The 25255-nt window shown below is 41.6% G+C and overlaps 1 protein-coding gene across 1 annotated transcript; it reads right to left on the bottom strand.

Moving 5' to 3' along the window:
• Positions 1–1961: 1961 nt before the first annotated feature.
• Positions 1962–7779, bottom strand: LOC148022659 (putative pentatricopeptide repeat-containing protein At1g68930). Its single transcript, XM_087695244.1, has 2 exons — positions 7509–7779; positions 1962–2335 (listed from the first exon to the last, which is right to left on the bottom strand). Exons 1-2 carry the CDS (start codon positions 7777–7779, stop codon positions 1962–1964), a joined length of 645 nt encoding a protein of 214 aa, XP_087551370.1.
• Positions 7780–25255: the final 17476 nt, after the last annotated feature.

Raw genomic sequence — 25255 nt, 5'->3', positions numbered from 1 at the left:
AAATACAAATAAATACTTCTTTTATCAATATCTGGCTGTGCATAAGAGTTGTTAAAAAGTTAAGTAGCTACATTGTTTACGAGATAGTTGAACTAAAAATGAAAGATAAGCTAACGTTGATTATCATATAATAACGTTAAGAAAACTTTTAACCAGGCACAACCCCAAGTACAGGCTCCAAATTCGCCTCCTACATCAAGTACTGTTGTGACCCAAGAGAAGAAGTTCCTCCTCAAGCAGATAAAGCCACCCGAGTTTGACGAGAGAGGCAGATTCGTCCAGGCTAATGCTGAAATTTGGATTGAATCCAAAGAGGATTACTTTGAAGCAGCTGGTACTGCACCTACCAATCAGGCCATGCTCGTCAAGTTAAAACTCACCGACGAAGCCAGACTTTGGTGGAAGCAATGGTGCAGGGATCAAGGGATTTCAGAGGGGTCCGTTACCTGGGAGAAGTTGAAAAAATCCGTGCAGGGAAGATATTTACCACCTGCATATCATACTCAGAAAATGAATGAGTTCTACGAGCTAAAACAGCTAGGACTCACCCTTGACGCATACTACTCTAAATTCGTCTCACTCTTAAAGTATGCGCCACAGATGGACATGACGCAGCAGGTGTCCAAATTTTGTGCGGGATTAAATCCACCCGTAAATACCCGTCTCGAATCTATGCGTCCATCAGATCTTCAGGATGCACTTATTCGAGTGGTGTCGAAGGGTTTGTGAAAGCAATGTCGCAACCACAGAGGTTCTTGTGAAATTCCAAGATGAAAGATCAAGCGAAACAAATAATCAAGACGAATATGATGCCAGGGTTTAAGTGTATTACAATTTTTGGTTCAAGTACAAGTAACAAGACGGAGCAACCAAAAGCCTCGCAAGAAAACCACTTTATGTTATAAATCAGAATACAAGAGCATCAGATATATCATCCAGTCGTCAAGAGAATATCTTCAAAATAGATTCTTCTTCAACTGATAAATCAGCTAGTTTGTGTCTTTAGTGTAGCACTAAAGTCAATGTCACTGGATTGAGGGAGAGCACATTGGGGTAAAAGAAGCTCACTCAAAGGAACAAGATGGGCCAAAGTAGTGATGACATCCATAAGGTAATAAAGAATCATATTCTTTATCAATTCATGAAGTAGTTTCTTCTCATATCCCTTGCAATCGATGTAAAGGTAGCTCCATAATGTTTGAATAAAGAAGAGTTCAAGATCGTCTGAATATGCCACGAGTTCCACCAATTACGAATGCAATCTGTCCCTGTTTTGCAGCCAGCGGCTCCAGTTTATCCTCGAGAACCTTCCTTTGGCTCTCTATTGAAAGGAAAATCAAATTCGCGACATGTAACTTTGACGAACAAATGGATATTAGCTCTGCATATGCTGCCGCTCTTCACTGCCTCCAAAAGACATGGGAATGCCCCCTCTGAGTAGCACCATCACATACTGCTTTGACTTGCCAATAGTTTTAGTCACGGTTTTTGCTGCAATCTTTGAGGATGTCAGAGGTGGAGACTCCGTCTAGCGGAACGTCGGAGCTTTTCTTCAGCATCGGCATCTGCGTTGTCATCTTCCTCCCAATTCGACCCTTCCGTCGTCATCATCCCTGACGACACCACGATCTCGTCCCCTTCAGTCTGGACTACTTCTTTCCCTCCCCTCTCCACCATCTATAAACAGGATTCCTAGTATTCCCTCTGCTTTTCCCCCTCGTCACCTTTGGCTTCACCTCCTTCACAGCAACGTTTTCCTCCTTTTTCCCCCCCCGTCGTCTATTTTTCTCCTTTCTCCAAAAATAGGCTCCTCCCTGTGCTATTCTTGACGTCCAAATTGCCACCCCAGCGCTCCGTCAAGCATCAGTTAGAATTGTGGGCCATGGAACTAGAAAAGATATTCCATTTTCAGCTCCTCAGCTTTTATGTCTATCATTAAACTTCTGCACACCCTTACTATACTATTGCACACCCTGATGAGCAAAGATGTTGGACATTAAAAAGTAAACCGAAGACTTTCGTTCATTAGCATCAACTGCCAACTCAAATGCCTTCTTACCGAGGTCTAGGCTGCCCAATTCTCTGCATGCAGTTAGCACAGTATTCCAGGAGGCTTGATCAGGTTGGAGATGCATCTTATTCAACATAGTGAGAGCTGCATTGAATTGTCCCAAACGGCCAAAGAGGTCAACCATGCGATTATAGTGCTTAATAGTTGGACAAATACCATACTCCTTGTCCATAGATTCGAAATACAATAGGCCTTTATCTATAAGACCTGCATGACTACAGACAGCGAGAACACTAGCAAAAGTGATACTGTCTGGCTGAATACCTTCAAATTCCATCAGTTGAAAAAGATTCAGAGCATCCTCACAAAGCCCAGATTCAGCATAGATTGAATACGCAGAGCATAAATGTAATCACAAAAACTAAGTGTGCATAAAGTATGAAATCGCACACACTACTTTCGGGTGGTTTTCACATCTCGAATGCGCAGCAATACGACATCCACCCCCTCTAATCCTGCGCATCCTCCGGATGGGCCAACTTACCCATGATCATTATCATCAAGATCCACAAACAAATCAATCTCTTCGTTTTGCATTTCCGGTAGATCAACAAGATTTTCAGTCATATCATCTGTCCCTTCCAATTCTGTTAGCTCATATGTTGCATTATCAAAGACATGTCTGACTATGTACGGCCCAAACAATCTTTTCATCATCTTCCAAAAAATCTGCAATAACTTCCTCATTTTCCGCATGGTTCTAGTGTGGCTCTCATCCCAAAATAGTTTCTGCCCCTTTCGAAACAGCTGATAAAAACAATCTGCTATGTGTGCAAAATGAGGTATCCAAATCATATAAAACACACAAGCTCCAATGAATCTCTGTATCTCTGAAGTGGTAGAACAATACTCCATAATCTTGCCTATAAAATCCACCTTCTTATCCACAGTCTTGTATTTCGTGTCAACCCTGGCTTCATTATGCTCTTCTGCATTACATAAACCTTGCTGTAAATCAGCAATTCTGCACTCCAATGGCTGAATATTCTCAGCCCTCTGCTCTATGGACTGCATAGGAACAGCCCCAAACTCTGAATGCTGAAATATTTCAGCAGTAAACTCTGTTGGCTGAAAATTTTCAGCCCTCAGTCGCTCTGAAAGCTGATCATAACCAGCTGGAAACTCTGTTTGCTGAATTTCTTCAGCACTCAACACTCTTTGCTGAGTTACCTCAGCCTCTGACTCAATCTGTGACACAAAATCTGCAATTTCATGAAACATGTCCAGGGACTGCACTAATACATTACCATGACAATTCAGCATATCAGTTTTCAGCATATCTCCCATCTCTGACATCGTATCTGCACAAATCACACTGTCATACATACCATCTATGTGCTCATCATCCTCCAAAATTCCTGCATTTTTCAAATTTTTCTCCTTCCTGCATATATACTGCCTGGCAGCTCTAGACAATCTAGAAGTCTTCTGATAGCTCATTGAACTGTTTGCTGAAATCCCAACATAACCGGAGGAGAAAACACTGCTGCCAGGAGGCGAGAACTCCAATCTCCTCTCCTCTGTACCACCGTCGTCTCGCGAAACGGCGGTACCTAATGAAAACCCGAATCCCTCACAGTGGGTAAGGGTGCATCTCTGAGAGTATCCCTGTTTCTAACATGGTTCACACATACAGTCATAAACTGAACTGCTTTCATACCATCTTTACTGCGAATCCGTGCATAAGCAGATCCATCATCCATGACCTTTGTCTCCATGCGCATCTCTGTAATGAATGGCTGTCCAAGAATTATGGGATACGAGCATGAATCCTGCACAAAGAAATGAAAATCCTCCTCTACATCACCAATAGAAACCCTGACACTAGGGCAAGCAGCATATAAATCACCTGCAGTGTTATTGGCGGCTCTCATACGCCACCCATGCTCTACATCCATAGGCCATCTGTTACTCTCATAAACTCCACGTACAATGAGATTAATCTCTGAACCATGATCAACCAATGCAACATAAGGCACCTGTTTCTCTCCAACCTTTACCATCGTCTCTGTAGTTGCCCTAGCCCAATGGCTCCGCGAAAAGTGACTACGCGGTATCAAAACAGGCTCATCAATTTCAGCATAATGCATAGGCTGAACCCTCTTCTCTACTTGCGGCAAAACAGAAGCATTATCAACCATAACCTCATCATCATCATCATCCAACTCTCCAATCAAAACTCCCTGTGCATCAGTGGTAACCAATGCATGTCTTTTCCTCTTCAGGACCTCCTGAAACTGATCCTGAAACTCTCTTTTTTAGATGCCCAAAATCTCAGAAATAGTGAAAGTCACCTCACTGCCAAGTATCTTATCATTAAAGATTTTCTTCATATCTGTTGATGTCTCAATGTCGGACATCAATCTGAATCCTGGCTGCTTTTTCTCTCTAGGCTCTTGCCTCTTTTCTCTCTTTTGAGCATCCTCCATCTGTCGATCTGGCCCTGGTCTTGAAGACGGTCCTGCAGTAGGTGGAGTAACAAACTCACCCTCTCTAGTCTTCTTAGCTGCACTTGGATTGTCTTCATCCCTCTTACGCTTCTCCTCAACAAATACATCTGCACCATGAGATTTAGCCAAATAAGCATAAATATAATACCTGTCAACAGGCGAGTCCCAACCTGTCTCTGATCTGATGCTAGAGCCTGCGCTAGTCAAAACAGTTTGCTGAATTTTTCCCTTGTTTGCAGTCTCCATAGCATAAGTCCATAGTGCGGACTGAGTCTCCGATCCCTTCTCAATCTGTACTCCATATGCAGAAGCATCACCTCTAGCCGTCACATAAGAAGTATGCGCAGCCATGTCCTCCACTAACTTCTTCATTCCACCTTTACCAAAGTTAGTAGCAAGTGGAGCTCCTGTCTCAGTCAACCAAATCTTACCATCTTGCCCCCAATATACCAAATTTTGTCTCCTTGCATCCTGGAAAGAGTCACAATCCCTGCAACGCTGATGCTCCGTACTATCACACCAAATACATCTCCGATCTCTCCTAGGAGCACTAGGAGCACTCCTAGGTGCAGTAGGAACACTGGAAGAAGTAGTAGGCACAGTCGAAGCAAACTGCTCCTTCAACTTACCCACCAACTCCGCTTTGACTGACTCAAGTGTCAAATCTGTGATACCTTTGATTATGTCATCAATAGAAGTAGGCACCGATGGAACAGATGGGTTTGGAGCAGAAGGTGTAGGCATCGGTCGTGGAATAGGAGGAATAGGTGGAGTAGAAACAGTAGGCACTGGCATAGGCCAAGAAACTGGCTGAGGAGGAGAAGAAATAACAAGGATAGAAGTAGGCATAGGAGCAGATGATGGTGTAGGTGTCATGGAACCATTCTGTAGGCGAGTCTTCCATATCCTCCTCTTAGTCAATGTCGAGACTGCATCCTGAGCATCCTGCCAATCAGTTTTAAGACCCATAGGCTTCGTGCGATCTTCAAGAAGCTCACCCAATTCTTCTTGAAGAGCAGGATCTGCAGCTTGCAAGAAAAGCTCAACTTTTTCAACATCCAATGCTCTTTGTTCAATGGCATCAAGCTGACTATACCTTTCTTCAAATTCTCGAATCAACTCCGAAGCATCAAGACCCTTGTTTGGCATGTAGACCCACTCTCGGAATGACCGTCGAGTAGCCATACCAAAGTCCTCAAGAAAATATTCTTCTTTAAGAGCCTTCTTAAAATCTTGCCAATGTGTATTTTGAATAAACAAATCAGTCACTTTTGTTCTCAAAGTAGGTGTGACAAGACGAAGGAAGTACTTACTCATAAGTCCAGCAGGAACTCCAAAAAATCCCATCTTGATCTCATATGTCTTCAAATACGCTGAAACATTACGCCCGTCAAATAGCTTCTTCTCACTCTCAACTGCTTCAATAGCCTTAGTCGCACTGTTTGCATTCTCCTGCTCCGAATAGAGTTGCCTTTGCTGAGACAACTGCTGTTGATGCAATTGTTGTTGCTGCTGCATATACATTTGTGTTTGCTGATTTTGGAGCTGCATATACATGGACATATTCTGCAAAATCTGTTTTAGATCCTCCGTTGAAGTACTTGACGCAGCAGTCATAGATGGAGCTGAAGTAGAGGCAGCTGGAGTTGTAGAGGAAGCTGAAATAGAGGCTGAAGTGTCTCCCATCCTGAAATTTCTGCGACGCTTTCACGTCGGGTTCACCAAAGATGTCGAAGGGTTTGTGAAAGCAATGTCGCAACCACAGAGGTTCTTGTGAAATTCCAAGATGAAAGATCAAGCGAAACAAATAATCAAGACGAATATGATGCCAGGGTTTAAGTGTATTACAATTTTTGGTTCAAGTACAAGTAACAAGACGGAGCAACCAAAAGCCTCGCAAGAAAACCACTTTATGTTATAAATCAGAATACAAGAGCATCAGATATATCATCCAGTCGTCAAGAGAATATCTTCAAAATAGATTCTTCTTCAACTGATAAATCAGCTAGTTTGTGTCTTTAGTGTAGCACTAAAGTCAATGTCACTGGATTGAGGGAGAGCACATTGGGGTAAAAGAAGCTCACTCAAAGGAACAAGATGGGCCAAAGTAGTGATGACATCCATAAGGTAATAAAGAATCATATTCTTTATCAATTCATGAAGTAGTTTCTTCTCATATCCCTTGCAATCGATGTAAAGGTAGCTCCATAATGTTTGAATAAAGAAGAGTTCAAGATCGTCTGAATATGCCACGAGTTCCACCAATTACGAATGCAATCTGTCCCTGTTTTGCAGCCAGCGGCTCCAGTTTATCCTCGAGAACCTTCCTTTGGCTCTCTATTGAAAGGAAAATCAAATTCGCGACATGTAACTTTGACGAACAAATGGATATTAGCTCTGCTTATGCTGCCGCTCTTCACTGCCTCCAAAAGACATGGGAATGCCCCCTCTGAGTAGCACCATCACATACTGCTTTGACTTGCCAATAGTTTTAGTCACGGTTTTTGCTGCAATCTTTGAGGATGTCAGAGGTGGAGACTCCGTCTAGCGGAACGTCGGAGCTTTTCTTCAGCATCGGCATCTGCGTTGTCATCTTCCTCCCAATTCGACCCTTCCGTCGTCGTCATCCCTGACGACACCACGATCTCGTCCCCTTCAGTCTGGACTACTTCTTTCCCTCCCCTCTCCACCATCTATAAACAGGATTCCTAGTATTCCCTCTGCTTTTCCCCCTCGTCACCTTTGGCTTCACCTCCTTCACAGCAACGTTTTCCTCCTTTTCCCCCCCCGTCGTCTATTTTTCTCCTTTCTCCAAAAATAGGCTCCTCCCTGTGCTATTCTTGACGTCCAAATTGCCACCCCAGCGCTCCGTCAAGCATCAGTTAGAATTGTGGGCCATGGAACTAGAAAAGATATTCCATTTTCAGCTCCTCATCTTTTATGTCTATCATTAAACTTCTGCACACCCTTACTATACTATTGCACACCCTGATGAGCAAAGATGTTGGACATTAAAAAGTAAACCGAAGACTTTCGTTCATTAGCATCAACTGCCAACTCAAATGCCTTCTTACCGAGGTCTAGGCTGCCCAATTCTCTGCATGCAGTTAGCACAGTATTCCAGGAGGCTTGATCAAGTTGGAGATGCATCTTATTCAACATAGTGAGAGCTGCATTGAATTGTCCCAAACGGCCAAAGAGGTCAACCATGCGATTATAGTGCTTAATAGTTGGACAAATACCATACTCCTTGTCCATAGATTCGAAATACAATAGGCCTTTATCTATAAGACCTGCATGACTACAGACAGCGAGAACACTAGCAAAAGTGATACTGTCTGGCTGAATACCTTCAAATTCCATCAGTTGAAAAAGATTCAGAGCATCTTCACAAAGCCCAGATTCAGCATAGATTGAATACGCAGAGCATAAATGTAATCACAAAAACTAAGTGTGCATAAAGTATGAAATCGCACACACTACTTTCGGGTGGTTTTCACATCTCGAATGCGCAGCAATACGACAGCGGTGCCTATAATTCAGGAGGTGCAAGCTAAACCAAGGGGTAACAAAACTTGGTCCTATAGTGACCCGAACAGAGGAGCATTCAGACCTCAAATGAAGAGAGTTCAAGGTCACAATCAGGGACAAAGGAAGAAAGTAAGGACGAATAGCGTGAACAACTTTGTTCCTGCTCAAAGTAATGGCCAAAACCTCTGTTGTTTCCACTGCAATGAACCCGGTCACTTCAAGAGGCAATGTCCCAAGCTCAGCGGAGGACATCGTCAAATGCCTTTCCAAGGTGCAGGCCGCGATCAAGGAGCCACCACCCGTGGAAGAGGAAGAACTGCCTGCATTGCCAATAGTCAAAGATGCGAAGAAGAAGAGGAAGATCCGACTATGGAAGCAGAATTCGAAAGAGCAATAGTCCATGCCGCTTTACACAAGAAAGGGCCAAATCGCCAGTTCTCGGGGATTCAGACACCGTCGGACTATCAAGGTAAAGGTTCAAAACCTTGATTGATTGTGGCAGTACACATTCCTTTATCTCACCAGCATGTGCAAAAAGATTAGGAATAGCCACAGTAGAAGCACCTACCCTGCTTGTAGAATTGGCAAACGGTCGTGAGGTAACTTGTATCAGGCAAACTGCTAAGGTGGAATTCTTTCTGGGAGGAAAGAAGACCTCAGTCAAATTCAGAGTCATGAATTTAGGTATCCACGAGTGTCTACTTGGAATGGATTGGCTTAAGCCCAACGACGCCCACATTCACTGTGGAAAGGGTCAAGTTTCCTTTCGAAACTCTGGAAGGGAATTTGTCACAACTCAAGGTGAGGCAGGAGTGCCAAGAATCCAATTGGCCAAAGTATCTCAGATCATAAAAGGAGTCAGAAAAGGATTACCCGTTTACCTGATCAAACTCAACAAGTTAGATCGAAAGCAAGAGTCTCATGAAGGACCTTCTTGGCTAAAGGAATACGCTGACGTATTCCCTGAGGAATTGACTAAACTTCCGCCTCAAAGAGAAGTAGATCATGAGATTAGGCTAGTGCCTGGAGCTGCACCAATCGCAAAGAGACCTTATAGAATGTCCATACCGGAAGCAATTGAGTTGAAGGAACAACTCAAGCAATTGTTGGATCAGGGTTACATCCAGCCTAGCAACTCACTGTGGGGAGCTCCAGTACTATTCCTGAAAAAGAAAGGTGGGACACTTCGACTATGTATTGATTACCGAGGGTTGAATCAATCAACAGTCAAGAACAAGTATCCTATTCCTAGAATAGATGAGCTTCTTGATCGTCTTCAAGGTGCAAAGATCTTCTCCAAGATTGATCTCAGGTCAGGTTACTATCAGATAAGGATCAAGTAAGAAGATATTCCAAAGACGGCCTTCAATACAAGATATGGGCACTTTGAGTTCCTGGTTATGTCATTCGGGCTTACAAATGCACCTGCCACCTTCAATAGATTAATGCATGATATTTTTAGACCATATCTTGATGATTTCGTGCTTGTCTTCTTCGATGACACTTTAGTCTATTCTAAACAGGAAGAAGATCATGAACCTCAACTTCGGATTGTCCTTGAGACAATGAGGTCTCATAAGCTGTATGCAAAAATGAAGAAGTGTGCATTCTTCAAGCGTCAGATTGAATATCTGGGATTCATAGTATCATCAGAAGGAATATCAGTAGACCCAGCCAAGGTCAGAGATGTGCTTGAATGGCCAATACCAATATCCGTCAAAGAGATACGTAGCTTTCTTGGATTGACAGGATGGTATAGGGTCTTCATCAAAAACTATGCTTTGATTGCAGCACCTCTTATAGACTTACTAAAGAAGCAGACTTCCATTACATGGTCAACTTCCGAACAAAATAGCTTCGACAAATTGAAGCAAAGTTTGGTATCAGCACCTATTCTAAAACTTCCTGACCTCAATAAGGAGTTCGAGGTGGTAAACTGATGCTAGCATTCTTGCCTTGGGGTGTGTGCTTATGCAGGAAGGTCATCCAGTAGCATACTCTTCAAGAAAATTGAAGAGTCATGAAAAGAATTATGCCATGCATGATCTGGAATTACTAGCTGTCATCCATGCTCTGAAGCTTTGGAGACACTACCTGTTGGGTAACAAGTTTACTCTAGTAACTGATCATAAGAGTCTCAAATGGATTTTTACCCAAAACGAGCTCAACATGAGGCAATGTCGGTGGATTGAAGTATTGGAGGAATATGATTTTGAAATCAAGTACTGACCAGGGAAGGAGAATGTAGTTGCTGATGCACTCAGTCGCAAGGCATTCCTAAATTCCCTAATCTTGCAAAATCCATCAATGGCCAGATCTCTGGCTAGAAAAGTATCTATGCCAAACAACCCTATACTTGAACTAGCTAGAGAGGAAGCATGCCATGATTTGGCCTACCAAACAATGATAAAGGAAATATCTACCAAGGAGCAGAATCAGAAGTTGCAAGCTAAGTATCAGGAATTTTCCATTGATAATGGACTTGTCTACTACAGAACAAGGCTGTGTATACCAGCAAGCCAGTCACTTAAGTAGAAGATATTATGGGAAGCTCATGATTCTCCTTTCGCAGGACATCCTGGCTATGCTAAAACTCTTAATGCAGTTAGGAAGAGCTACCATTGGGAGAGGCTTAAAGGTGACGTTCTCAAGTATGTCACTGAGTGTTTGTCTTGCCAACGTATCAAAGCCGAACATGTCATGATGCCAGGGAAACTACAACCGCTTGACATTCCCCAAATGAAATGGGAATTCATCAGTATGGATTTTGTTGTGGGCTTACCCCAAGTCCAAGGAGGATACAATTCCATTATGGTTATGGTTGACATGCTTACCAAGGTTGCACACCTGATTCCAGTAAAGACAAACTATAAAGCCTCCGACATTTCAAGATTGTTTATCAAGGAGATATTCAAGCTACATGGGTTACCTAGAAGAATCATTAGTGATCGAGATTCTCTCTTCACATCACACTTTTAGAGAGCTATCTTTGAAGCTATTGAGACTCAACTCTGTTTTAGCACCGCCTACCATCCCCAAACGGATGGCCAAACAGAGCGAGTAAATCAAGTCATCAAGGATATGCTTAGGACATATTGCTGTCGAGAGCCGAAGAGGTGGATTCAATTCTTGCCTTTGGTTGAATTTGCCTACAATGCTTCTTACCAGCAGAGCATTCAAATGATCCCTTTCCAGGCATTGTATGGTCATGATTGTCGAAGTCCCCTAAACTTTTCTGATACAACCCTAAGAGTTGAAGCTTCAAGACAAATGTTGGAGGACATGGATGATCAAATAAGGTCAATAAGACAAGACATACAAGTGGCCAAGGATAGACAAAAGGCATACGCAGATTTGAAACGTCAAGATAGAGTCTTCGAAGAAGGAGACATGGTCTTCATTCGTGTACGCCCCAAAAAGAGTTCTCTATCCTTAGGAGAATGCAAGAAGCTAAGTCCAAGGTATTGTGGGCCGTACAAAATCCTCAAATGCCTAGGACCCAATGCTTATAAATTGCAACTCCTTGAGAACCTAAAAGTTCACAATGTATTCCATATCAGCCTCTTGAAAAAATATGTACCCAACCCTAATCATGTACTTGATGACCAACAAATTGTAATGCCTAGTCAAGGAGTCCTTGAGCTACGACCAGATAGGATCTTAGATGTTAGGGAAAGACAGTTAAGATCTAGAACCCTGAGAGAATGCCTCGTCCAGTGGAAAGATTATCCCAAAGAGGATGCCACTTGGATAGATGAAAGCTCTCTCAACCATCAATATCCCCAGTTTATCTCGAGATGAGGACATCTCGATTCCTCCAAGGCGGAGAGAATGTAATATTCTGATTCGCTAATAGAAGCACGTGCGTGAACTGCCTCAAAGGAATATGAAAATTGGATAAATAATTTTTTTTTAATTTCCCCCTTATCCCTCCACCCGACTAACGAGCTAGAGGGGGAGGGAAATAGAAGGAGCCATTAAGCTCCTTGGTGGAGCTCGGGATGAGGGGGGGAACATGCGTGATGACACGTAGGGGAGGGAAGATCCCCCTCCCCTCCCCTATTTAAATCAGGGAGGCCGTCAGTCTGCGAAAAAGGGAGACAAGAGGGGATACTCTAACGCTGGGCAGCCGTGAAGTAGAGTGGGAGGTTGTTAGCTGTGAGGGAGAGAGGAAGGAGGGTCGTGTGAGGAAGGGAAGAAGCCGTCCCTCTGTTGCGTCGAGTCGCTGCTAAGGAGAAGAGGGTGAGCGTGAAGCCACCTCCCATTTAGCCGTCAAGACGGACGGCCATAACCACCCCCCCCCCCCCCCAAAGCTTTTGGAAGCTTCCAAAGGGGGGGCCTCTTTAACCCCCCTTCCTATACCCTACTACCCCCTAAGCCCCCTTTTTCCCCCCTCGGGTTTCAAAAATCCCCTTAGCCCCTTCCCATGGTTTTTGGAACCACACACCCCCCCTAGGATTTTAAAATCCCTTTTCCCCTTAAGCCCCTCCCTTGACTTTGGGAACCTACCTCTCCCCCCTCCCCCCCCCCCCCCCCCCCATGTTTTATTCCCCTAAGCCTTTTCACCCCCTTATAACCCTTTTTAACCCTTTTTCAACCCCCCCTCATAACTCTTTTCTTTTTTCCCACAACTCCCTAAGCTTTCCTCTTAATCCCCCGTATCCCCCTTATTATTTTTCCCCCCCCCTGAACCTAAGAATCCAAATCATCATCATGGCCTCAGATGATATCCCGTAAGGAAAAAGTAGCTGTGAGATAAAAGATAGGGAGGGAAAGTAGGGGGAGTGAAAAGAGGGAGTGAAGGAGGAAGAGTGGGAAAAGATAAAAGATAGGGAGGGAAAGTAGAGGAAGAGTGAAGGAGGAAGAGTGGGAAAAAGATAAAAGAAAGGGAAGGAAGGAGAATAAGTGCTTTCTATTCCTTCTACCCCAAGTCAAAATCCTCCAAGGGTTCCGTGGTTGCAAAACCACACTCACCCATAAACTTTTTTTGATCCAAAGAGACGGTGGAATTCCAGAAGAAAGAGGAAAAGGCTATCTCACATTCGAACTACGATGCCGCCGAAGAAAGTCCAAGGTGTAGCTGCGGGAGGGTCATCTCCCGGTATCCATGTGGATATCTCACCCCAAAACCAGATTTTTCTTCTTGGCTTTAATTCGGTTTTAAGTCGATCATGCAAAGAAAAATTGTTAAGGATAGGTTATAATTATTCGAGTTATTTGTAACGAAGGAGTTTAGATTATAAATGACAATGTATAGACCTTAGCTTTCTTCAATTTGCATCAAGCATTATAAATTACGAGCAAGATTATCCATTTACTATAGTAGTATATTTTAGCTAATTCCTAAAGGTGTAGAAATTATATTTTGCACCATTAGTCTTATTCCTTTCGTAATGAATCATTGTAAATGGTTAAATTCATGAAAGGTTTCTTTCGATGCTCAAATTACTAGAAGGTTATCTTTGCTAATTGCACATCTTAGCCAGGAAAATGTTGTTATTTGGCATGAGCTCATCTGTAAGGAAAACGGAAGTTAGAATTAAACCGTATTGACTGGAAAGTACATTGTCACAAGGATAGAAAAACCATGACAAGACGATTAATATTACCTCCCAAAAATTATCCAAACCAATCTAAACATAGAAATATTCATACCCTAAGCACTTGACTACTTTCCTTACTGTAAGGACAATAAATTCGTAAAGATAAGAAACTAGGGTTTGTCCCTAAGGCTCTTAAAAGAAGAAACCCTAGGCCTAACATACGTCAGCTTAAAGAATCTAAACAGATTATTCCATCGCAGGATTTGCGCAACAAGTATGAAATCATTTAGTCTTGTGATTGATTCACAAGGAGAAAGGGTAAAAACCCTCATCAAGGATGGCAGACCCCTACGCAAGTTATCTTGCAAAAAGACGTATTTTTGGATATCCTTCTAAATAAGGAAAGTTGTAAACTGGAAACTAGCATATCTAAGGAACTTTAGGGTTAACCAAGTTGGGTATGTCCTACACCGGAATGTAAAAGATCTTGCCAAGTTACAAGAAACCTTGGGAACGAGTGCTGATACACTCAAAAAGGAAAGAACACTTCCTTAGCAGGTTGCCAAACAACTGGGTTGATTAATGGAAATGTTTGTGTTTGCTAGAGATTTTAGGGCTCTGTTTGAATTATGAATTACAAATTAAATGAGTACCTATACTTCAGGTTGAAGGCCTGAAGGAAGAGGTAGTTTCAGTTACCCCCGACTACCTGCCTAACCCTAACCAAGGGGGTTGTTCACCGCGCCGAGAACGTGGACCGAACCCGCCAGGAGAGGTCTCTCTGTTGAGCTCTACTTGGAGTAGGAGGACGCTTGGGTGCCAGGGGGGCTCTGGCCGTAAAGCCCTCGCCTTCTGAGTCCTGCACAAGAGGCTAATGTGACTCGGGATTGGATCTCGAGGCTCGCATACTAGTTGACGGGCGGAAGCTTGGAATAGTGATCCCTGGGGATTACTGGATAGCCTCCGGGCGGATTATGGACAAGCCTACAGACGGAACTCCTTGTATTTCAAAGATAAAATGATGAAATGTTAAAAGAACTTGCTTGATATTTTTTTTCTATGTCACGTGATAAGATTACGTGAAGGAACCAGTGCTTAACAGGGTTAATTAAAAAAGCTAATTGTTATATGTCAAATTAATGTGTTAGATAATTACATAACTAAAAGAAACCGAGGAAAGTGCGGAGGATGGGCCATGGGTCCGTCCTACGGTTGGGTGGTCCTGGTTAGCTGGGAACTTTTCTCAAAAATCTCGAAGAACAGCGGGATGAGCATCATCATCAAAACGAATAACGAGAACAATGACCTAGAGATACGTCTTACCCAATTTACGCTGTTTTAGGGGAACGGAATGGGACTATGCCTTATGGCAAAGAGGTTGAGCCTTGTATCCCTCTCGTTTCCCATTCTCCTTGAACCAAGTGCAGCGTGAATCCGCTTTGGACTTGGCATTTCTGCGTAAAGTAGTTCTCTCGGGTCTGACGCTAGATGTTGTTAGCTAATGACCAAACATGAAAACCCTAATTCCGGTCAATCCTAAGTGGGAAACGGCCAGGATACTTCCGCTACATGGCAGACGCGGGAAGACTAGATCGCAAAACCCGTAACATTCCATGGGAGTGCCGGGCAGAGTTTTCTAGACATCCTTTCCGACGGACTGCTAAGACGTGTCCTGGATGATACTAGGGGACGGGTTGATCCCCTAAACATTTCACAATATAGAACACCCTTCATTCATGGAGCCCTTGGGCCTTACCTTTTATTGCACAAAGCCTATTGATGCATTTATCAAACATTTAGGGAAAAGCATCGACCTATTGTGTACCATGCCTAGTACAATACATGACTCATCCACAAGGTATATTAGCAAATGCACTTGATTGGTGAGGATGGATGTAGGAAAGTAATTCTCTACTAATAGCACAAGTATTTTAGTTCTTTACATAATTTGCGAAGGCTAAGATTTTTTTTCTAAGATATCCATTTTACAAGTTTGCCAAGGATGTATATAGCATCAAGTGGGCCTCTAGGATTAGTGGCCTTACAAGTTAACATTTTCCACAAGTTAGTGTAGTTAGGAGAAATCAAACATTCCATAATGTTCTATGTGCTAGAAGGTGATGTGACATGGTCATCTAATAGCTATATTGCATTGGGTAAATACAGAATGTATCCTCTTTTTCATCCATCTCTCATTCATAAGATTGTGTTAAGAGCCTTGTCCAAACATAACAAAGATATCTACCTATCTAAGTCAAAGTACAAAATGCTTCCTATAATACCCATTAGCTCAAATATTTAAGTTTATCATGTCATTAAGGTCTCACTCAAGATTACTCTATCTCACTCTCATTTTCTCATTCTCTCATGACTTTGTGACCCTTCACACAAGTAACTTTCCTTTACTAATTGATGTCCCCAACTAGAAATAATAAGGTTAATAGGAGTATAATAAGGTTGAACCAATCTTTTAAACCTAAAACCATTCACTATAGGTTTCAATATATTTTCCTTCAAGTCCTTCAACAAAAATGTGCATTGTCTAAGATCCTTCTAGATAATGAATGGTTTTTCATACCTAAGTTTCAATTTTTGGGGAAACTTTCCAAGTCTTGAATTTTACACCATAACCCAGTCCCCGTCTTCAAATACGTTCCTCTTTATATGCCAATTCACCCATGCTTGCCTTCTTGATTGTTTGACCCTTAATACATAGGTAGCTAATATCCAATCCTCCTCTAATTTTTGGAGCAATTCCAACCTATGCTACACTATCTTTCACAATCTACTTTGTGTCTATGGCAATTCTCAAGATCGGAAGTACGAACTCCATGCTCCCAAAACCTATAAACAGTACACCAACCTTAAGGGTGTAAGTCTTGTTGTAACCTTATATGTAGTCCTAAAAGCCCATAATGTAGAATCTAGCTTTGCATCCAATTATGTCCTTCAAAATACAAAAAATTGGAATATTATTAGAGATGTCTACTTTTCGATCAGTGTGTGGATGATAGGGAGTGAACTTTTTATGTAAAATCATGTTCTTGGTTGTTAACATTTGAATGGTCTGATTCAAAAAGTGCTTGCCCCTATTAGTATTTAGCTTTATAGGGCATCCAAACCTCGTCATGATATTCGAATATAAGTACATGGCTACACTTTTTGTAGCTGATTTAATGGGTGCAGAAAAATCTTTTCCTCATTTTTGAAATGACTCAAGCAAAATTACAAGATGATTCTGCATACTATCTCTATCAAGAGGCTAATTCTTCTTCAAACATTGCAAGCACTACAAGGATATTGGGGAATAGCAACGACCATTTGCAACAAAAATTAGCGGCGTTGCTACTTGTGTCACAAATGGCCATTGCTATTTACTCGGCTATTTGCAACACAAATAGAGATAGTACTCATACAGAAAAAAGCGCGGGCCGAAACCCGAGCACGACATTTTGTGTAAAAGAGCAAAAAAGAGAGTAAATTATATCGTGCATTTGGGAGGGAGAGGGAGAGAAAGAGAGAAAGAGGGAGAAGGAGAGCTTCTCACCGCCAATGTCTGCCGCCATTCGCGAAGAAGAGGAGGAAGTGCACGAAGGGCAAAGAGGAGTCGTCGTTGCGAAGAGGAGCCACTAAATCCATCCTTGGACCTTTGCATTGAGTGCATTGCTCTCTCTTGGCTTGTTCTTGTTTTTTCTCCTTTTCTTTAGTTTTTTTCCTTAAGAATGATATGTATTGAAGGAGAAAGAGAGGAAATGAGGGAGGAAGAGAGAAAGAGAGGGAGAGGGAGGGAGAGAGGAGAAGGAATGGATGAAAAACAAAGAGAGGGTAAGATCTTGTTCTTTAATTTCTTCTTTTCTTATTTGTAGTAGTAGTAGTGGTGGTGGTGGTGGTGGTGGTGATGGTGGTGGTGATGGTGGTGGTAGAAAGAGAGAGAGAGACAGAGAGAGAGAAAGGTTTTGTTAAAGGTGCACCTTGGGTGTGTTCAATGATTCGAGAAGGCCCGTAGTAGTAGTAGTAGTAGTAGTAGTAGTAGTAGTAGTAGTAGTAGTAGTAGTAGTAGTAGTAGTAGTAGTAGTAGTAGTAGTAGTAGTAGTAGTAGTAGTAGTAGTAGTAGTAGTAGTAGTAGTAGTAGTAGTAGTAGTAGTAGTAGTAGTAGTAGTAGTAGTAGTAGTAGTAGTAGTAGTAGTAGTAGTAGTAGTAGTAGTAGTAGTAGTAGTAGTAGTAGTAGTAGTAGTAGTAGTAGTAGTAGTAGTAGTAGTAGTAGTAGTAGTAGTAGTAGTAGTAGTAGTAGTAGTAGTAGTAGTAGTAGAGAGAGAGAGAGAGAGAGAGAGGTTTTGTTAAAGTTGCACCTTGGGTGTGTTTGATGCTTATATATATATATATATATATATAGAGTTAAGGATGTACCTTAGGTGTGTTCGATGCTTTGGGAAGACGCAGAAAGCCTATGCCTCTAGGCCCGGTAAAGCGAAAGAGAGATTTGACTTGGAGATGAATGGATGGTTTTATTGGCATGCTTTGTGGTACCTCCTCATATCATTTGCATATCGGGTCATACATAAAGGAAAAAAGGTAGCAAGGTCCACTACAATACCATAGGACGCGGGGAACACTCTGACCTAGGGTAGCTAGTCCCTCGCCCCCATGCATAGCATATTAGACTTTACATACTATAGGCCCGGGTGGGTGGAGACTTTACATACATTGATTTTGTTGAGTTACAAGAGAAGAAATCCCTTCTCAAATAATTTAAGAAAGAAAAAAAGAATGATAGCAAAAACAAATTGCTTGTCGTAACGTAGACCAAATGGAAAACGATGAAGGCAGTGATGTTCAAGATCGCAAGGTTTATCTTAATGAGTGGGTCCCATGTCCTTGTTGTCAATGTAAGCTGGCAATTAGACGAAAATGTCGATTGTCTATAGAACACATACGATGCTTCAGCGAGTTTCAATCAGAGATCATTGATCAGGCGATCTCAGATTTTGAGCAAATGATAAGAAAAGCGTATATCAATCATGCATTTTATTCGCAAATTAGTTGAATATCATATACAAAACATTGAATGTGGCCGTAAAATTTATTATAGGGAGGTGACATCTCATCCCAAGGAGGATTGCACCTTTTATGCCCACTTAGAAGAGTTTGTGGGGCATGCGATGGATGGAGTGCCTAAGTCAATCCATCACTTGGAAGGCACTACCCAATCTATACTGTCAATACCAAAGGAGATAGGCAATCTTTCAGACTTTCCTACAACCTTGGAGCCTGAGATGGAGGCAATGATCGATGCATTGATACCCATGGATGTTGAGACATTTGATCCGCTTAGAGAGGAAGCAACCATACTATTATATGATGGGTGTTGAGTGTCTTTCTTGAAGGCACTGCTTGCATTCCTAAGTGTGCAATCAAAATACAGGTGGAGTGATGTAAGTGTAACAAAGTTGTTCAGGTACCTTCTTTGTACTCTTCGTTGATTTCTTTTTGGCACCATTATAAAAAACAATTGTGCTTTTTCAAGGTGTTTTATGATTTTTTTCAAGTTAAGTATCATATATTACCACTTGCAAATACCATGTGTGAGTCTCGTAATGATGCGCGACATGTTTTAGGAAATCTTGGCATGGACTACAATAGCATCCATACATGTGTCAACAATTGGGTACTGTTTTGAGAAGAGTACGAGACTATGGAGACATTTCTAAAGTATGGTACTCACAGGTATCGATAGGACTTGCAAGGGTAAATCATTCCTCAAAACGTTCTTAGACACTTTCAGCTTATCCCCTGTATACATCACATATTTTATACCTCTAGCATGGCGAGCTTGACAATGTGGCATGCGCAGAATAGATTCGCAGATGGAGTCCAACAAATATCAATAGATTCATGTGCATGAAGCCACATTGACTCTACCTTTCCAAGCTTTGCCCAAGAGCCAAGTAATCTTTGGCTCAATCTTGCTATGGATGGCATGAACCCATTCAGTCTACGCTCAACTTCTTATAGTATGTGGCTTGTAGTCCTTGTTAACTACAATATCCCTCCATGGCTTTCTACAAAGAAAGGACACCTCATCCTAATCTTGCTCAATCGTGGCTACTACAAAGTCAAGAATATGAACATGTATCTTCGTCCATTAGTCGATGAGCTTAAGTTTTTGTGGGAGGAGGGCGTCGCTATGGAAGATATGAGCAAGTGTGATGGTGAAAGGTCTGCAAATATATGAGCCATTCTCATGCAGACCATGCTTGACTTTCTTGGATTCAAGGAGTGCTCAGGTAAGTAGGCTTCCATTCTCATCAGTAATATCTATCATAGCTCATTCAAGTTTTTATTCATTGGATAGAGGCATTGGGACAGGTCTGGTTACCTCAAGTTATCATGTGTGTCCATTGTGTGGGCCATAGTTAGAATCTTGAAGGTCACAAACCATGAGGAAGATAGTATATCAAGGACACACCACTCTCTTACCAGAGGGTCATGAACTAAGGCAAGGTTTTCTTGGACGACCTCCAAAACAAATGAATGCCCAAAGCTAGTACAAGCTGAAAATCGTCCACACAGAGTCACATCCAAACAAATGCGAGGATTCTCAATTTTCTACGAGTTGTCGTATTTTACCCACTTATAGATCAACCATTATATTGGATCCCATGCATATTTTCAAGAATGTGGGCAACTTACTATTGGACCACATCACAAGAAAGAGAGACACTGCAGGGGCACGAATGGATTTTGAGGAGGTATGCAAGATAAAGGTGCTTTGGCCACAGCCGAGTGTTGACGGTCACTTGCAACTACCTCACGTTCCTTGGGTTTTGTCCATTAAAAAGGAGCTCATTATGAAGCAAATTATCAAGTCTATCTGCACTCCGACGGGTATGATGCATTTTCTCAGGTTCACATTTTCTAAAGACGACCAATTATCCAAGCTAAAATCCCATGATTAGCATAATATATGTCAAGTTTGTAATACGATTGGATTGTAAGTGGCCTGCTTATTTTGCTTTTTGGAGTGTAGTCATTGTTCGTAATGCTTCTTCATTTGTGGCACTTTGTATTACCGATCGTGATCACGAGATACCTTACTCCAAAAATATGCAAGCCGATTTACAAGTTGTCAAATTTAGTGCAATGGATCTCACAAAAGGAGATCAAGACATCCTCTATTGAATCTACAAGGTGGGGAGTAGTGGAGACTGTCTGTCTCTTTGAGAAGCACTTGCCCACCAGCATGCTCATCATACAAATGCACCTCTTGGTGCATCTTGTAGAGGGGGAAGTAGACATTGCAAGACCTATCCATACGCGATGGATGTTTTTCTTGGAGCACTTCATGAAAGCCCTAAAAGGCTTTGTGTGACAATGAGCTTGACTAGAAGGTAGCATGACTGAAGGTTGGTTGGTGTCTGAGGCGTAAGTGCGTATTTCAAAGTGGCTACCAACAGTGGATTCAAACAATATTATGCTATAGTCACTAAAGGGCGATCATAGATTGATCGAAGATGTGGTGGCTCAAAATGGGGCAGAAAAAAAGATGGATGTTGCAATGGAGGAGAAAGTGAATCGTTTTTGTATGTTGCACCATTCCTCCATGGAGATGTGGCTTGCTAGGCATGAGAAAGCTAGGAAAGATCGAGAAGAAGCGTGATCTAAATTTCGACATAGTACATGCCATCAATTGATTTGATATCTTGAGAGCATGGAGGAGATGACGTGCTTTATGTCAACGCGATGGTTGCATGGAGCTTTGACAGCAACATCTCGTGAAGGGACAAAGGTCTCAATTGAGGAGTAGGAATTCTCTAGGGGATGTAGTCCAAAGGTGATGACGTGCTTAGGGTTTCTAGATTTTATATGTGACAACTAATTATCTGTTTCAATGTACATTAAAAAATATAGAATGTAACGTGGTCACACGGATGACATTTCCACATGGAGCATCTACTTCAATCACACTTGTGGGAATGTCTACTCCAGTCACTCTAACTGTTGCTTAGCTATTCGCAGGTGGCACCCCTATGGGTGCTAATCTGAGAGATACCACCCCTGTATGTACACTAGATGTACAAGGGTCTCCTGCATATGCCCAGGAGCATAGTCATACGTGTGAGAGGACACATCTTAGACATAGCCCAAAGGGGTATGGATACCTTGTAGATGATAGGACAGGAGCCGTTATTATTGATGATGAGGGGAGGAGGGTGATGGCTCGTATGAGAGAGTTGTGCTAACAATTTTTTTCGACACAATGTCTTGGATCATTAGAAGAACATACCAGAGGGGAGCAAGGACTACATAGTAGCATTCTTGCATGAGGAGTTTCCAGTACCCACTACAGTAGATAGTTTTTCATAGGCTGGATGATGGAGTGCATGTATGCATACATGTCGCACAGATGATCGGACACATGCAAGAACTTAAGAGTGGGGCCTCAAAGCCCGAGTGGCTAGACGCAGATGATTGGCGCCGACTCTAGGAGATTCTCCGGGAGGTTGGAGACAATAGCATGAGGCAGTGAGGGCACTACTGGAGACAAGAGTGGTCCATCATCTTGGGAGTGGCAGCCACAAGACTTATTTGGAGGACTTTGTAAGTTTTTCTTTTGTTATTCTCTCTTATTTTTATGCAATATCCATTGTAATGATAGTCATGTTTCTAATAGCTGTATTTTGTTTTCTTTGCAGCACTCCATTACAAACTACAATCCCACTGACCTAGAGACTCCATATGTAGAGAGACACGGTCTCACTGCATTGATTAACTAATTGTATGCACGCGATGGCCCAGTAAGTCACTCATCTTTCTTGTCCATAGTTACTAATTTTAATTAAAATGCATTATTGTATGGTGGATTGATGTGTAGTTGTTTCTTTTTTTGTAGAGTTTGTTTGATGCTCCTTTGTGGTGCGACGAGATTTTGAATGGAGAGGATCTATAGCTTGCCCTTGGATCTGTAGAACACACATCCTCTTCTTTCACGATCATGTGATTTATGTCTGCATTTTCTATGCACTATGTTATTATCATCCTTTGTATTTTTCCATGATTCTACCGTCACTTTCATTATCCGATGCTGTCCTGCCACAATTTTTTTTCTCTGTAACCATCGCTATTAGCATCGCAAATTTAGTGCACACGTCGCAAAGCGTCGCTATTTGTATAGCTCCTATCAATGTTGCAAATAGCGACGTAAATAGCGATACATATAGTGAGAGTTCTATGGTGTCATTAATATTGATGTTTTTAGCAAGGATGGGGGCAAATTTTTTAATGAACATTTTCGTCACTTTGAACATCGATATGAGGCATGTATTTTGTAGTGAAGAATTTCTTGGCATATTTATGTGTATCCCTCAAGATAGTAGGCCCTCTCAAACCAACTTGCAAATTTTCTTGCTTTTATTCGCCCCAAAAAAGTGACCACTTGATAATCAAGGTTGGGCTTCATGGAGAACTACTAACTATTCATACTTAAGCACACACCTTCTTAGTACATTGTCAACTCCTTGTCTAGACAATGTATTCATGATAACTTGAAATTATCTAGTCTTAGATGCCAACTTCCTTCTTTGATAACTTAAGCATACACCTTCTTAAGCACACAATGTATTCATGATAACCTGAAATTATCTACTCTTAGATTCTAACTTCCTTCTTTGATCACTTATAAGATGTGCTAGCATTACTCCTTCCTACAAGAAATGTAGTAGCTAATCATAATAAGAATGTGGATCTACAACCTAAACTTCAAAGAGTTTGGCATTCTGTAGTTGACCAAGAGCTCCTACTTCTACATCATTATTTCCCAATCTGCTAATACAGTCAGTCACTATATGTTCTTTTCTTGGAGTGTGAATGACCTTGAAGTGAATATCTTGTAACAACAACATCCATCTAGTCCATTTTCCTATTAATTGAGGTTTATTTATTAGGAGCAATAGAGCGTGGTGGTCCACATGGAAGATCACTTGATTACCTACTAGCAAGTAATGCCTAAATTTTTGAACCAAATAAACCATTTCAAGGGCTTCTCTCTCCATCACAAAGTAGTTCTTTCTGAAAGCACTTAATCTTCTACTTGCATAATATATCAGTCTAAACCAGCCAGTGTCGCATGGAAAATACACGGGAGTTCGTAAAAGTTTCTCACCAAAATGACGCTTTGTGAGATGGGAGAAAAGAATGATGAAGAGTAATCAACATAAGATAACTACCTAGAAGAAGAAGTTTAGATACAAGGCGAATGTGAAAACATACTCCTTGATTAAAGGTATGGTCAAGATACATGTTCAAAAGACTCTTGGTCAAGGGAAGTTAAAGGATATGTTCAAAAGACATATGAAGAGCTTGAGATAAATCTTGTGATGACAAATTTTTCATTGATATGATGCCACTCACCAAAATGATTCCTCCTCTTCCCTATGAATTCTCTCTCAACTTCTACCATCAACAAGACATGGGTAGCAAGGACAACGAGGCCGTTGAAGAGACATTTTCCATATCTCTTTAAAGCAAGCAAAGGATCACTGGCTAATCAAAAGTCAAGGTAGTAATCTTGATCTGAGAGAGAAGAGAAGAAGGTGGAATGTGAGGACTTGATGGATAGATCTTCGAGGAGGGCAAGGAGCTCAAAACTCATACTCAATAGCCACCCCCATAGATTTGATGGTAAGATCTTCAAGGAGGGCGAGGAGCTCAAAGCTCATACTCAATAGCCAACCCCCATGAACACCATATTAGGGAATATGGGAATTTCCCATAAGTTTGGGACACATGGTCAAATCTTTGGATTTTTCATAACTTGAAAACTATAACTCTAAATCGGGCTCTCTATAACTCAATAGATTCCATTTTTTCAAGTGCATTCCAATGATAGGTCACATCGTATGGTTTTGAGAAACTTATGGCCATGTTATCCAAGTGCCAAATTTTTAGTATTCAAAAAATGGTAATTGGGAGATTCCCAAACTAATATTGTGTTCATGTGAGGACTCCACTCTTCCTCCTTTATATATGAAATTTTCTCATATTTTCACATGTTTGTTCTTTTTGACTTTTCAAAAACTAAGGGGTTTTAAGCCTTTTTCATTTCTATAAATGTTCAAAGCCTAAGTCGTCAAGGCCAAAACATAAAAGTGTTTAAGGATTTTTACTAAGCATTTAGAAATGCCTTTCTACTTTCTTTTAATTGTAAGTCTTGCAATAATTGCCATCACATGCGTTCCAAAATTGTTGTTTTTCTTCCTCGAATCATGCCACAGCGGCCGCCAAACGAGGCCGCCATTATCTTCCAATAATTTATGTTGCCACCCAACCCTTCAAAAAAACTTGAAGACTCTTCAAAAAAAACAACATATTGCATCCATTATGAGTTGCGTCCCCCCCCCCCCCCCCCCCCAAAAAAAAGAAGATCGCCTCATCGATACTTCCTATGATTAATCCTTTTGTCAGATACTTCCAATCAGCTTCTGCTATTGTCATCTGTCAAATAGCCAAGCTGGAGGTCTTCAATAGCTCTTGAAATCCTACATGCCTATTGCAGGGTAAATCAAAACTTAGTCAACTATAGAGTTCGTCTAAATACAATATCGTATGTAATAAAAATTATGCTCTATAATCAGATTATGAGGTCGTTGTCACCCCCTCTCAGT

The sequence above is a fragment of the Lygodium microphyllum genome, chromosome 16 (genome assembly GCF_053477565.2).
Source record: "Lygodium microphyllum isolate KBCC chromosome 16, Lygodium_microphyllum_v1.1.10, whole genome shotgun sequence".
Lineage (NCBI taxonomy): Eukaryota > Viridiplantae > Streptophyta > Polypodiopsida > Schizaeales > Lygodiaceae > Lygodium > Lygodium microphyllum.
This window is presented reverse-complemented; position numbering and strand designations above follow the sequence as displayed.

Excerpts from the sequence above, each read along its gene's own strand:
- LOC148022659 (XM_087695244.1), bottom strand. The coding sequence starts at position 7,779 with ATGGACAAGGAGTATGGTATTTGTCCAACTATTAAGCACTATAATCGC. Across the intron at positions 2,336-7,508 it reads CAACATCTTTGCTCATCAGG|GTATTCAGCCAGACAGTATC; the intron begins GTGTGCAATAGT and ends TGGAATTTGAAG.